Source organism: Gekko japonicus, unplaced genomic scaffold, assembly GCF_001447785.1.
Source record: "Gekko japonicus isolate JY-2015 unplaced genomic scaffold, Gekko_japonicus_V1.1 scaffold28, whole genome shotgun sequence".
In the NCBI taxonomy this organism is placed as follows: domain Eukaryota; kingdom Metazoa; phylum Chordata; class Lepidosauria; order Squamata; family Gekkonidae; genus Gekko; species Gekko japonicus.
Window position 1 is genome coordinate 1,699,601 of NW_015177010.1, and position 14,929 is coordinate 1,714,529.

The 14,929-nt window shown below is 43.1% G+C and overlaps 1 protein-coding gene across 1 annotated transcript in view; it reads left to right on the forward strand.

The window, feature by feature from the left end:
* The window catches only part of NUAK1 (NUAK family, SNF1-like kinase, 1), an 80,679-nt gene that overhangs the window by 52,845 nt on the left and 12,905 nt on the right, over positions 1-14,929 (forward strand). The window contains exons 3-4 of the mRNA XM_015427594.1: positions 10,725-10,876; positions 12,238-12,303. Of these exons, the coding sequence (XP_015283080.1) occupies positions 10,725-10,876; positions 12,238-12,303 (218 nt within the window). The remainder of the gene's footprint in view (positions 1-10,724; positions 10,877-12,237; positions 12,304-14,929) is intronic.

Genomic DNA, 14,929 nt, shown 5'->3' on the forward strand with positions numbered 1-14,929 from the left:
TATTCTCCATTTCCTAGAAGCAATATTCCTTTTCTATTTGGCTAGTCTTGTAGTTTCAACCTACTGACCAGTCTATTCTGCCAAACTCAATCCTCAGTTCTTAACAATGTGAATAAACGGTTTTCAGCTTTGCTGACTCTTAAAGTTCCTGATTTTGAACTTTCCCTCAGATTCTGGTAGTATACTGCAAGGGTAAGGAGTTGTGTCCCTTCACTTTCCAAGTGACTTTGTCTGATTCCCTCTGACAGACACACCAGCTCCAACTTTCTGGCTACTGACATGCCAGAGATGACAAACAGCTGAAGAAAGACCCTTTTCCTCAACAGTCAAGCTGCTCTTAAAGTTCTCCTTTGCTGGTGCTGACCAATCAGAGGGAAGAGGAGGTGCAGACAGGCAGTCAATCAAATTGTGCTTCATTGTGAAGCATTAACCCTTAATCTCCCAGCTCTCTGAATCTGGTACACTAAATATCCTGGTTTTGGAAATCAGTTTGCCACAGTCCATTCCCATGAGTCTGTTGATCATAACAAACATTAACCCTGTAAATACTGAAGTGTTTTAACTTGTAACACCCATAGGCCTGCGAAATCTCGCCAAATTGCGGCGGGGATCTGCATGTCTTTGCAGAATCCTTGCCGTGGGGACGGCAAGACGCGTGGCACCGCCATCGCCAGGACATAACGCTATGCGTCGCTCTGGCAAAGGGGCACAGCCCCGTTGCCAGAGCGATGTGTAGCGTCAGATCCTGGCAACGGCGGGTGCAACGCATCTCACTGTCCCCGCGGCAAGGATTCTGTGAAGACATGCAGATCCCCCGCCGTGACTTGGCAACCCTAAACACCCAACACATACCCAAAGAACATCTGACATCGTTTGAGAGTTACATAGAAAGGAATATTTCTTCCAACTGCACGTTCTGTTGTCTCTGCCAGTCTGTAATAGGAAAAGATATATCTGGTGAGACTGAACATTCTGTGCAACTCTTAAAGGTAAAGGAACACTCTGCAAGGTTTGACTTGGCAACCCCTAGTGCTTGATGGTGGGAGGCTGTCCACTGTGGAGTTTTCTGTCAGACTTTGAACATGGGTAAAATGAATCAACAGAATTTCACCAAGAGAAATTCATGCTACCCACTTAGGGTTCCCAATCTCCAGGTGGCACATGGAGATCTCCTGCTATTACGATTGATCTCCAGGCAGACAAGATAATGTCTCCTGGAGAAAATGGCTGCTTTGGAGGGTGGACTCTGTGGAATTATACCCTGCTGAGGTCCCCTTCTCTGCCCAGGCTCCACCCTAAAAATCTCCAGGGATTTCCCACCCCAGAGCTGGCAACCGTATGTATTATGCTGAGGCCTTTTCTTATGACTAAATTGCATGGGATGCAGGGGACCTGTGATTTTGTCCTTGGATGTGTAACTTTGCTGCAAAAAGCTTTTGTGTGTGTGGGGAGGAGGCTGATATAGATTGAGGCTGCAGTGCTGGGGAAGGGACAAAGTGTGTGTGTGGGGGGTAACTCTTTCCCTCACACAGTTTTCCCAATGAAATGTGGCTCCTTTGGGCGGCTTTAAGTTCCAGTAAGGAAAAAAAAAGCTGCGTCTGTATTCAATTGCTTTATTGGATGTGATCAGACAAGGAATTTCATAGATTTGCTGTACCTATTTAATGCCCAAACACTGAATAAATTAATTAATTTTAATAAAGTCATTAAAACATCAGTTCAGTTTTACATATGGTTCTGAATGAAAATGTCATTCTGACCAGTGTTCTTAAAATTAAAGACAAAACTCATTTACTGTTCTGATTTGGCTGACCTTTAATAAAAGAGTGCTTTGTATCATTGCAAAGGTACTTCTGTTTGCTGCTGTAAGAAGAGTAATAAAAATACCACTTTATGGAAAGACACCAGATAGAAGGAATGTCAACACACTGGAACTAATTTGGGAGATTGCTCTGATATAGAGCAAAGGCATGAGGAGAATTCAGATGGTTCCAATGTGAAGAGATCGGTTGCCTCTCTTAAAACAACAAACTAAAATTCTTATCCTGGGGTTGCATGCAAATGGAAAGCAAATCAGCCCCCAAGCTGGAAGTCCATCCAGTGCAGCCAAATCTCAGGTCACATTTACAATGCCAGAATAAAGGGATGAGGATTTACTTGTATTGCCATTTGAGACATATACAAGTAAACAGTTTACTTAAAATGACAGTCAAAGTAGTACAGTCTTTTTGTCTGTTTTCATTTGGGTTGCACTTCTATCATTGCAGTACATAAACCAATTCCACTGGGGAGGTGAGAGTTAACTTGATAGTCTTTTTAGCCAGCCCTGTAGAGTTTTCTCCTTTTTGATAAGTAAATATAGTTTTAAAAGAGGAAATTATCCCTCACTGGATGCAATGCAGTGGCATTCCAGAGCTCTGAGCAGTTAGATATGGAGAGAAGTCCCTGTACTAGCAAGGCTTACAGCTCTGAATAGAAGCTGAGCTCATCATATCAAGCCTTCTAAATATAGTTAAATAGACAGATTACATTTAGGAGTTATGATAGTAGAACAGACTATGATGGAGAATAATGGGCTGAGAGAGATGATGTTACAAAATGTACTTCAGTTCAGGCACAGCTTTGGTAATGAGAATGGAAGTTCTTTCTGAGTTTTACATTTTCTGTATCTTTTAATAAAATCCTAAGCTAAAAGTTGTTGTTTCGATGAGCTGCCCAGAAATAAGGAATGAAAACACACCACACACACACACACAATAAATAAACATTTTCCCTTAAAATTAAGGTGACAGGAGTAGATCTATTGTGTGCTTGAATATAAACCCTTCTGCTTAGATGAAGGTTTACTTGTCTTTTGGAAAGGCTCCTTACACCACTGCATCTTGGCCTCTGCTGCTGAGCCACTGCAGCTTCCTCCCCCCCCCCCATCGGCACCACTGCAACTGGGCCCAACACAGCTTCCTGCCTCTGCTGCCAGGCCTGCTGCGACTTCCTCCCCTGCCATTTATGCTGAGCCTGGCACAGCCCCTCCTGCTGGGCTCACTGTGGTTTCCTCCCTTTCAATTGTCGCTGTTGCTGCTGGACCCAGCATGGCTCCCAGTGTCTGCTGCTGGGCCTGCTGCAGCTTCATCTCCCTGCACTGCTGCTGCAGGCATGCCCTGTGCAGCTTCCACCCATAGATCCCAGCCACCCTGCCACCACCATTGTCACTGCAGAGGAGGAGGTAGGTAATGCATTGTCTGGGCATGCACAGACTAGGGTTGCCAAGTGGCACTTACCTTGCCGGCAGGGGACTCCCGTTCGGATCCCAGCACGCGCACCATAGAGTTTTCCCTTGTATGGCCGTGGCCCCGCCCCCAGCGTGCCCGGCGTCATAACGTCACTTCCCTGTGACGTGCACGCTGGGGCAGGGTTCCCCCCGGGGCCCGATTCCCTGGCGTCGGAAAACGGGCCTCTGGGGCGGGGGGATTTCCGCCCCCCGGGGGGACTTGGCAGCCCTAGCACAGATCACACTTTTGTTTGGGGGGGGAGGGAGTTTTAACCCCTCAAAGTCTCCCAAGGTTGCAGAACTGTCTGTTTACAGTCAGTGTGGCCCCAGTCTGAAGTTTAGCTATCCGGAGATTAGGCTAAACTTGACTATTAGCATATAAGATTTAAACACAGGTATTTACAAGCATTCTTTATTTCCTTTCTAGCAACCTGAATTGCATGTTTTCTGCACTTAGGAAAACCAGTTTCTGTCAGAGTAAAATGAAAATATATATTTGTTTATTTGACATGCTTATAATATACTTTTCGGTACCAAAGGACCCATAAAGCAGTTAACAAGGACAAATAATAGTTCTAATACTAAACTAAAAACAATTAGAAATGAACAACATAAAAACTGAAACTAATTAACCAGTAGAGGAAAAAACCTCTACATGCAGAAACCCTGCAGGAAGAAACAAACAGCAGTTAAATGTGTTATCCAGATGCCTTCAAAAAAGGATACTTTTAACCAAAATGCTGAAGGCTAAGAAAAGCAGAGCGTAACTAGTATGTATAGGCAAGGAGTTCCAAGCCACCACTGAACAAGTGCTTCTGATGATAGAGAAAAATGTTGTAGGATTTCCAATCTCAGCACATGGATAGGTTTATACAGGAGCATGTATTCAACATGCACATTTAAAAAAAACTAATTGATAATAGTTTAAAGAATATTCAGGTATTGTCGGGAATTTGGCTGACAAAAGGACTGGAACTGGGTAATAGAATGAAGTTAGAGTCCAGTGGCACCTTTAAGACCAACAGTTTTATTTGTGTGCACGCATACTTCCTCAGATACACAGAAATGGAAGGTAACAGTTCAAACTGAACAGCAAATAGGCATATAACATGAAGACGATGTGCATGCACACAAAAGCGCATACCTTGAATAAAACTTTGTTGGTCTTAAAGGTATACTGGACTCTAACTTTGTCCTATTGCTTCAGACCAACATGGCTGCCCTCCTGAAATTGGGTAACTTAGCTTTACAATTCTACAGACTCTTACTTGGGAGCAAGCTCCACTGAATAGATCTGAGTAAGGTCATTGTAGATCCTTTACCTTCTGGAACTCTCAGGGTTGCAGGTAATAGCAGTAGATAAGGCATCAAACTCCCTCAGCTGCTGGAGACCTCCCTGGCTATAAATTTTCGATCCTTTACAAAACAGTATATGTGTATTGTTATGCAAGTGATTTTTTAAAGTACTTAAATGTTGAGTATCTTGGGCTGCACGTGTGTATTGTAGGGTTGCCAAGTACCTACCTACGAACCGGCGGGGGACACATGCTTCCCCGCCGGAAGATTCTTGCTTGTAACACAGGCGGTGCACTATTCTGTCGCCCAGACGTGACATAGGCACGTAGCTGGGCGACGCTCTGGTACCATCGAGTTTCCAGCCCCATTGCTAGAGCGTCGCCCGGCTACGTGCCTATGTCACGTCTGGGCAACGGAATAGTGCAGCGCCTGTGTTTTCCCCGTGGGAATGGTCCCGCGAAGAACGACATATCCTCCGCCGAAGCAAGGTAAGTTCTTGGGAGCCCTGGTATATTGGTTCATGAAGGAAAATATGGAGGAATGTAATAACTGCAACATATAAACTTCCCTTTGTAGTGATGTTTTATTTATTCTAATTGAATTGTGTTAATGATTCTCAAATATATTACATTGTGCCCACCCTTTTAAATATTATAGATATTCTGGACTTTCACCCTTTCTAAACTTTACTGGGCATCTCATCCTAGCTCCACAATAAGGCATTGTATTCATTACTTTCTACTGTTTGTAACAAATAATACTACATCTTGATAAATTTGTGCTGTGATGCATATTTGGAAAGTCTTGGTCTTACATACCGTAAACAGATGTACAGCATATATTGTACTATAGCAACATGTAGGTATTTAAGACTGAGACAACGGGAAGTATCTTGTTGCAGTGTCGTGAACAAGGCACTAAGCAAGAGCTTGCGGAGGTCGGGAAGGTTTCTACATTAATGCGCAAAACAGAAATGTTCAGGAGGGCATTTTTATAAAGAGATCAGAACTGCAGTATAATGGATCAGTCCAGGAGGCTGCTTTTATAAGGGAACAGGATTGTAGTTTTTTTGCAGTGTTTACTGTGTGTGTTTACAGTATGTGTCACTTCACGTTTACTGCACTGTCTTCTACCTTAATAGCCCACTGTCTGCATTGTTTGTGGTAGACCTTACCTTAGATGCTTTTCAGTGAGGCCATTAGATGCTTTTCAGCAGTATTGTTTCCTAAAATCTGTGACCCAAACACTATTACATCATTGCTGAATGTCTTGCACTGTTTTATTGAATTGCTTTTTATATTTTGTAATCATCTTGAGTATTAGTGAGAAAGGCAGCCGATAAATGAAGTAAATTAAAATAAAATAAAATAAAGAATTTCTGTGATGTTTCAGCATCTCAGAGATGTGGTGGATGAAATTTTTACAGACCTTGCATATGGAGGAAATTTTGCATATGGAGGAAATTCTGCAGGAAACATACATGGAGCTCTTGGGGAGAGACCATAACTCAGTAACGGAGCACTTGTTTTGCATGTATGAAGCCCCTAGTTCAGTCTCAGCATCACCAGCTATTGGGTTTTTCGCCTTTTGTTCAAAACAAAGAGTGGAAGATCTGCAATAAAACATGTAGATAGAGGCATACAAGATGAAAGCTTTTCTTCTAATCAAGCTATTGACAGCCAATGAAGAGGTTACAGGTCAACTCATTTTACTAAGTAACCCCCCCCCCCCAATTTCCCTGGTAAAACTAAAGCTAACTGTAATTGGTTACAACTCAGTTATGTAACATCCTGTATACCAACTGCAACAGTTAACTCTATAATTACTGAAATATAAGCAACTTGTAAACTCCAGCATCAGCTGAAGGATCAAAGGTAGCAGGGCCAAGAAATATACCTATTTTGAATTAAGTATTTAATTCACTTCAGTAAAATAAAGGAGATTTGGTTGTATGCTTTATCAGTGCATAGGTCTGAACGTGTATCAGGCTAAACAGTAGGGTACTTTTTGTGCACTGGTATACTGTATCCATATTGATTAATGCACTCTTATAGTTATAGATCCTGACCTGTCCAGGATTGCTACACAGAGGCAGGCAATGGCAAACCACCTCTGAATGTCTTTTGCCTGCAGGGTCACCATAAGTCGACTGTGACATAATAGCAAAGAAAAAATTATAGAAGCCTTTCTTTACTAATTTTGACAGTAAAAAGTGAGGCCATTTTAATAGTATTATGGTAATTCCTTCCTAGAGAATTTTAGGCTGTCAGATTAAAGATGCTACTTTGTAATCCATCCAGAGACAGCTCATGCCATTTCCAGAGCTTATTGTTAATAAGGATGTAATCACTGGAACAAATCAGTGCAGAGATTAAACAGTTCTGGCCGGGCACGGGGGTGTCATCGAAGAGTGCATTCTACCGCTGAGAAGGCCCTTCCCCTGGTGACAACTAACCAAGCCATCCCGGAGCTGGGCACCTGCAAGAAGCCTCTAGTGGATGACAGAAGAGAGTGTGGGGCGCAGCCCTGTAGCCAGAAATGTTTGGTTGGTAGGGCATGGGGAAATTTTGTAGGGCAGCAAGGGGGTGGGTGGGGAGGAGGGAGGGAGAGGGGTGGCTGCATGCCTTCTCTGATCTCCAAGCTGCGATTCCTTGACCTCCAAGGAAGACATGCAGCCGGCAGCCGCCCCTCTCTGTCACCTCCTGCAAGGGAGAGGGGTGGCCGTAGGTGATTTTGCTGCTTGGAGATCAGCAAAAGTGTGCAAACCCCCCCCCTAGAAAACATCATTTAAAGAGTTCCCTTTAAATGCTGTTTTTCTAGCGGGGCCTGCCCCCGCCTGATCTTCAAGCGGCAAAATTGTCACTTGGAGATCAGGGAAAGCATGCGCCACCGCCGCCCCCCCCCCGCTAGAAAAATAGCATCTAAAGCTTCCTTTTAAATGCTTTAAATGCCTCTGGCGGGGCAGCTGCAAGATTTAAAGGGCCCTCCAGCTGATCGGAGGGCCATGTCCTCCTGTGGAAAAGCTGGAGGATCCTTTTAATGCTACAGGAGGGGAGGGAGGGGGGAAGAGGGGCAGCAGCCTTTGTGGGGCATGCCTCCCGTATGAGGAGATGGAGCCCCGAAATGCTCCACCATAGCTATGGGCCAGGTGGGGCATTGTAATGAGAGAGGCAGTCCCATAGGTATGAGGGTCCCAGACCATTAAGGGCTTTAAAGGCTAACATCAACACCTAGAATTGGATCCAGAGAGTATTTGGTAGGCAGTGTAGCTGCCACAGCATTGGAGTAATTTGAGCTGACCATGATGTTCTGGTCAGCAACATGGCAGGTTCTTTCTGGACTACCTGCAGTCTCTGAAGCGTTTTCAAGGGTAGCCCTATGTAGAGCAAATTACAGTAGTCCAGTCTGGAGGTGACCATTGCATGGATCAATGTGGCACGGTCCAACCCAGACAAAAAAGGGGCCATGCTGCCATGGACACTTCTTTATTCAATGATAACACAGAATCCAACTGCGCCCCGAGGCTCTTTACAGAGTCTACAGCTGTCAGCTGGGCACCATCAAGTCTCGAGAGTTACCCTCCAACTAACTTCTCAGTCTTTCCCAGCCACACAGCCTCCGTCTTAGATGGATTCAGCTTCAGCCAGCTCCTTGTTAACCACTGTATTACCACATCCAGGCACTGGGATACTGCCGAGAGCCCAGCCACTGGCTGCTTATCCAGCAGGAGGAAGAGCCGAGTGTGTTGGGTATTACAAGTTGAAAACACTCAGTATATCTGGGGTTAAATGTTTGTTTATGTTACTCACAGGAAGTCACATGTTTTTCATGTAACCAATGTTCTTTAGCTGTAGAATACCCGGGAATTTTCTCCCTGATCTAGGAATTTGATTGGGACTAAAGTGTCAAGGTGTATTAGCATTTTATGGCTCTCTTCCCGTCTTTGTTTGGTGTTCTGAAGAAGAAGAAGAGTAGCCATAATCTCTCTCTCTTCTAGTTTTGTCTTTGTAGAGTAAGGATGTAGCAGATTTTGCTCTGTTGTTATTTTTATCCCAGTTACCCTTCCCATGCTAGAATTTAGTAAAAACGTTATATTTTAATCACATATGGACACTGAGTCTGAATTATTTTACTCCACCACTGCTGGACCATCTTATCTCTGCTATATACCATTTTTTCAATATCTCACTATCACCCAACAGAGAGTCATCAGCATATTGATGGTACTCAACTCCAAACCTTTTGACGATCTCAGCAAGAGGATGCATATATATGTTAAATAACACTGAAAAGAGGATTGAGCTCTATGGGACCCCACAATTCAGGTCACATCAGGAAGACCTCTCCTCCCTGATAGCAACCCTCTGAGATTGTCCTTGGAGGAACAAAGAGAACTTAGGGCGGTGTCCCTCACCCCCAGAGAGGCAAGGCGGTTGATCAGGACCAAGTGGTCAATTATATCGAAGGTCACTGACAGATCCAGAAGGATCAGCATCACCAGCATGCCTTTATCCAGATGTAAAGAGAGCTTTTTGATGTGATGACAACTAGGGTTACTCCATATTTTTATATATTAATTTATTTATCTATTTATATGCAAGTTCTGTGGCCATCTTCTGCCAGCGGGTGAAGACTTTGTTTCGTTTAGCATTCCCTCAATGACCCCTCCTTTCTGACCAATATTGGATTGTTGTTTTTGTGTATATGTATGTATTTTAGCTCTGTTTTTAATTGTTTTAACGATATGGGGGGTTGGTTGGTTTTAATGGTTTTAAAATGTGATTTTAATATATTTTAATTTGTTAGCCATTTTGGTAGCCCTTGTGAGGGCAGAAAGACAGGATATAAACTTTGTTAATAATAATAATAATAATAATAATAATAATAATAATAATAATAAGAAGAAGAAGAAGAAGAAGAAGAAGAAGAAGAAGAAATTATTATTGTGAAATAGAAGACTCTGTGAAATATTGTGAAATAGATGCCTCTTTGTCTAATCCTTAAGTAATCAAAACCAAAGTGAAATAGCATGTTATCTACTTCAGGGAGTGTTATTGCCTAAGTACCCAGTGGATTGTGGACAGAGGAGCAAAAAAACTCTAGGGTTACAAAACATAAATAGGGTTACAAAGGACATTGTTTGAATGTTTTGTTCTTTTCTCCATCTGGGAAAAACAGGCAATGCATGCCTGGGATATATGAGATACATGCCAGTGCTTATGATAATCAGGGTTTTTCATGCTGTGGCTATATATCCAAAGACAAATGGGCAATGGTTCAGTTTCTAGTTGGCCTGCGTTAAATACCTCCTTTGACTAGACCAGCCTTTAAAACAACAACAACAACAACAAGTAATGTGGTCAGAGACCAATCAAATAACATACACAATGTGAGTGAAATATACATTCAGATTGAGGCATATAAAATAAAAAAACGGAGTTCTACCTATAGGCCAGTTAGATGCTTCCCTCTACAAATTGCTTTTGGAGTCTTATAGCTTGTCTAGCAAATTTTGTCACATTTAGGTGTCTATCAGCTAAGAGCTTGTCTAGGTAAAATCTGATATTCCTCCCCAGGAAATAATTACAAATTGGCATTATATAGGCGGCTCTAATATTTTGGTAAAGTTTACACTCAAATAAAACATGTTCCCTAGATCCCGGCTTCCCATCCCCACAGATGCACAATCTTTCTAGACCAGCCTCTTTCAAGTATATTGGATGTATACTGGACCTGAGTGTACACTGGGCCTGAGTGTGGAAGAACACTGTAATATCTTCTCAGAGACTTACCTTCTTGCCTGGATGAGCAGCAGTCAACCATTAATTACTCAGGCAGCCAATGGTGCCTTTTCCTCCTTTAGACTTCCCGTTCTATGGGACTTCTTTTACTCTGTGTATATTAAAAAAAATGCAAGGCTTCCTTGCCCAGCTTTGGCAGGGCAGTGGAAGATACTTGTCATAACACAGAGGAATAAATATGTGGCAGCAGGTGAGAATCAAGAGGAGCACAGACCAGAAGAGCAGAGCAGTATTCCATGCCAAAAAGGGGGGGGGCGAGCTCAAATCACATATGTCCCCCCCCCCAAAGGGTTGTATGTATGCGTTCAATTTTAAACCTCAGCGCTTAAAAATATAGGGGTTTTGTTTTTGTTTTGCAGTGTTTGAAAATAAAGATAAAATTGTGATCATCATGGAATATGCAAGCAAAGGGGAATTGTATGATTATATCAGCGAGAGGCGAAGGCTGAATGAGCGGGAGACAAGACACTTCTTCCGGCAAATTGTTTCTGCTGTGCATTACTGCCACAAGGTGAGCCAAGAACTTTTGGATTGCAGACAGAAAAGCAAAACTGTTCCATGTCAACTAAAGCAAGGCTTCGATTTTTTAAAAAGCGATCAGAGCTTGTAGAGAGGCAGCTTCACATGTGAATCACATTTCTGAGCTCATTATATCGTCATGCTCCTTCTAATCTGCATTAATGTTGGGGAGCACACCATGCATACTTGCAGATGTGCAGTGTAAAAAGTGCCCATATGAAGCCTCCTCCCAAAAACTTCATGTGAAAAACTGGAATTCCAACAGTTCTGTCCTAAGCAGAGTTTCCTCCTCTAAATCTGTTGAAGTCAGTGGGCTTAGAAAGGTGTGACTCTGCTTAGGATTGCACTGTAAATCATTCTTCATGCTAAGGTTTCTAAGTCCCCCGCCACTGGGGGGACTTGGGGACCTCATTGGGGTACAGTGCCATAAAGTCTACTCTCCAGAGCATCCATTTTCTCCAGGGGAACTGATCTCTGTAGTCTGGAGATGAGTTGTAATACCAGAGGATCCCCAGGTCCCACCTGGAGGCTGGCATCCCTCCTTTATGCTGAAAAGTGTTACACAAAGTGAAAAAAGGAATAAGCATTTCTGCTTCTTAAAGTGCCATGCTAAGCAGGTTTACTCAGAAGCCCACTCAGGTCTGTTTAGTGGTGCTTATGCTCAGGAAAGTATTCTTAGGACTGCACTGTTAAAATATGGAAGTGTATTTAAAATGACGGTGTCATTTACAGAAGTATTAAAATAGGGCATGTTCAATGGATAGTATGACTATGGGTCCTCTAGATTTAATTATTTTAATAGCATTTCCCCCCTTTAAGATTATTCTGATCAAATAAGAGAGAGAGCTTCACGGCATGGAAAATCTGCTGCAGATTTCTGCATAACTTGACTTTTAACCAGAAAACATTGTGACATGAGCACAGTTTGCTAGGCAGGGAAGTATTTGGGGGGATATAGCTCATCATACCTAAAAGGCCGGGCACTGGAAGAACAAGACCTTTTGTAAAGACTAATGTTACAGACAGATATTGTTTTCTGGTGCTTTAGGAACAATATATTACTTTCACAAAAGTGAGGGAAGGATCAGGGTTTGAATTAAGTTCCAAAAAGAGTCCCCCCTGCTGTTTTATAGGCTTTGTGGGAGGACAGATTCCAGTCATTCTTCTCTTAACCACACAGTAAGTGACTAATACATCTCCTGTCACTAGTTACTAGGCTGCAAGTGTTATGACTGAAGTGTAAATGCAAAGACCACCCTGCTGGTTCGCTTCTTTAATCCATCCAGTATTAAGCAGCCCCACAAATTCTCCTTTCTGTCCACCCTCACCTCTTTCCTTTCTTTCCTATTTCAGAATGGTGTTGTCCATAGGGACCTAAAACTGGAAAATATTCTTCTTGATGACAATTGTAATATTAAGGTAAAGATCTTTTTCTGTTGTGTGTTTCTTATCTGAACACTTTTATGCAAGAACTAGTTTAATAAGAGCTACTACTAAACCTATTCAGCATGTGTAAGTAGGAGGTAGAGATTACTTTTTCTGATTTTCTGATTAGCCTTAAGCACTAAATTGAGTTTTATCTTATTTGGAGTCTCTTTTCCCTCTCAAGAGAAGCAGTAGCATTTTTAACAGTAGAAACAGTAGAATCTCCACACAAGACAATTCACTTTGCAGATGGCGTTTTCTGCTGGCTGCTGGGGACATGAAATGTTCTTGGCCTACAAGGTTCAAGTGCCTCCTCCAGCATACTCTGAACATCCTTTTGATCACATCTGAGAAATAAGCAAACACAATTTCAAAATAAACTCAAGCAGAGCACATGTCATTCATTAGGAAATGGCCTTAGAACTTTAGGCACTGTGATAGCATTTAGACTGGCTTTTGGTGATGTCATAACTATGTCAAAAATTTTAAGTGAAAGCATGGGAATGACCTTTTCATTCTTCCGTTTTGCAAAAAAAATAATAAAGTGGCTGAGATACAAGATATGTGATGTTGTTCTGGGAAGTTAGCAGTGTTCTCAGGTTCAACCTTCTGCTTTAAAAAAAATGGTACATAATTTATCTAATGGAGGCTTTCTTACCTTGGTACCAGATTTTAAAACTGCTGTTTATACTCATATACAGCATATGGCTACTCTGTTTATGAAGCCCCTAAAGTAGTCTCTTTTATCAATGGCATTATGTATGCAGTCCTAAATAAATCATAAACTAGGCCACTTATAGATAACAACCCAACTGCATGTGTCAAAAATAATACGTTTAATAATATACCTGATAAGGAGGTATACTGTCCCCATAATTAGGCAGTTTACAAGAAGTAAAAGTTGGGAAATGATGACAGTTTCCACTGTTTTCCTTTCAGATCTTTATTCTCTGTAGATTATCTCAAATGAAGCTTTATTTTTACATCTTTTTGCTGAGGCATGTCTACAGAACTGAATATAAAACTAACTTCCACTACCAGACTTGATACTGTAAAGCTTTGTTTTTGTGGTTTCTTTATTAATTACAGACACTACCCCCTCCCCACTGTTTCGCCAAACAATATTTGTAGGCAAGGAAACACATCTGGGATTGTAAATTATTGATGTGAAGTTGAGTAAATCTGGAAGACCTCGTTTCTAAAAACACGTGTGTGTGTGTGTATTTCTAGGAGACTAGCTATGCACTGTTTTACAAGTTAATAGAGCTGTTATCTATCCTCATTAACTTGTTGTATATAATACATTTTGTCCAGGGGATGAAATGCACACATATTACTTGAAAATGTTTAGGGTGGGGTATTCCCAATGGCCCAGCCAGATACGCAAGTAGAAATGTTAATATAAGATTTGCAAGACACTAAGCAAAGGAACCTAGCTAGGGTTGCCAAGTGATTCTTCGCCGGGAGCGGGGGGCTCCCGGCTGGTGTCGGGTGTGTGCGCGCGCACCGCGTGTGCCGTCACCCGGAAGTGACGCAGGCACGCTGGGCACGCTGGGGGTGGGGCCACGGCCACACAAGGGAAAACCATAGGGTTTTCCCTTGTATGGCTGTGGCCCCGCCCCCAGCGTGCCTGCGTCACTTCCAGGTGACGCGCACACCGGGGCAGAGTTCCCCCCGGGGCCCGCTTTCGCAGCGGCGGAAATCGGGCCTCTGAAGCGGGGGTTTTCCCGCCCCCCGCCCCCACTTGGCAGCCATAGAACCTACCTAGATTTATCTTTCACTGTTATCCTTGGTGGTCCTCATCCTTCAGAAAAGCAGTGGCATGAGTGTGATTCTTACACTGTCTGGAATTGATTATTGTTACACAAATGCTACTGTTCTAATGGAGCCTCTGGAGGAGGCCCACATTACTGAACTGGGCATTTGGCATCCAGTTTTGACCTTGGTGTTCTGTCATACTTGGAAGTTTCAGTTCATATTCCAGGCAACAGAATACAAGTATCAGTGGGGGTGATACTAAACTGTGCAGACACTGTGATTTTGCACTTTTGGAAACTAAGATGCAGAAGAGCAGGCTCCGCTGTGGGGGAACAAGGACAGAGTCTTTGAAACTTAAGATATGAGGATACTGATGAAATGTTAGGGGTGAATTTAACCAAGTGGCGAAACACAATGTTTACTCGGGAACTGCTGAGGAATTTTGTGTCTCAGCTGAAAAATGAGAAAGAGCCAGAAAAATGACTTACCTACAAAATCACAGTGAGCAGCTAGAAAGGCAGCAAGCCTGAGACAAAGACAAAGGATTGACATGTTTCCTAAATAAGTTAAATGACTGTGTTATAAAAAAACCCTCTGAGAATAGGACAAATATGCATACTTGGAAGAAGGGGTCATTTGGGGGGGGACGCGGGGGGACGCCATCCCCCCGGGTGAGGTGCGGGTGGGCGGGGCCTGGAGCTCCCTGCTGGTCCCCGCTGGAGGTCGCCACCGGCTGTGGGGAGGAGGCGGGGTGCGCTGCGTTGGGCGCGGACGAGCGAGCAGGTTTCCCAGCCACCTCCCGGCTTCGCCTTTCCCGTCACGCTCGGTGCAGCAAGCGGGCGGCTGAGCATGGGGGAAGCCG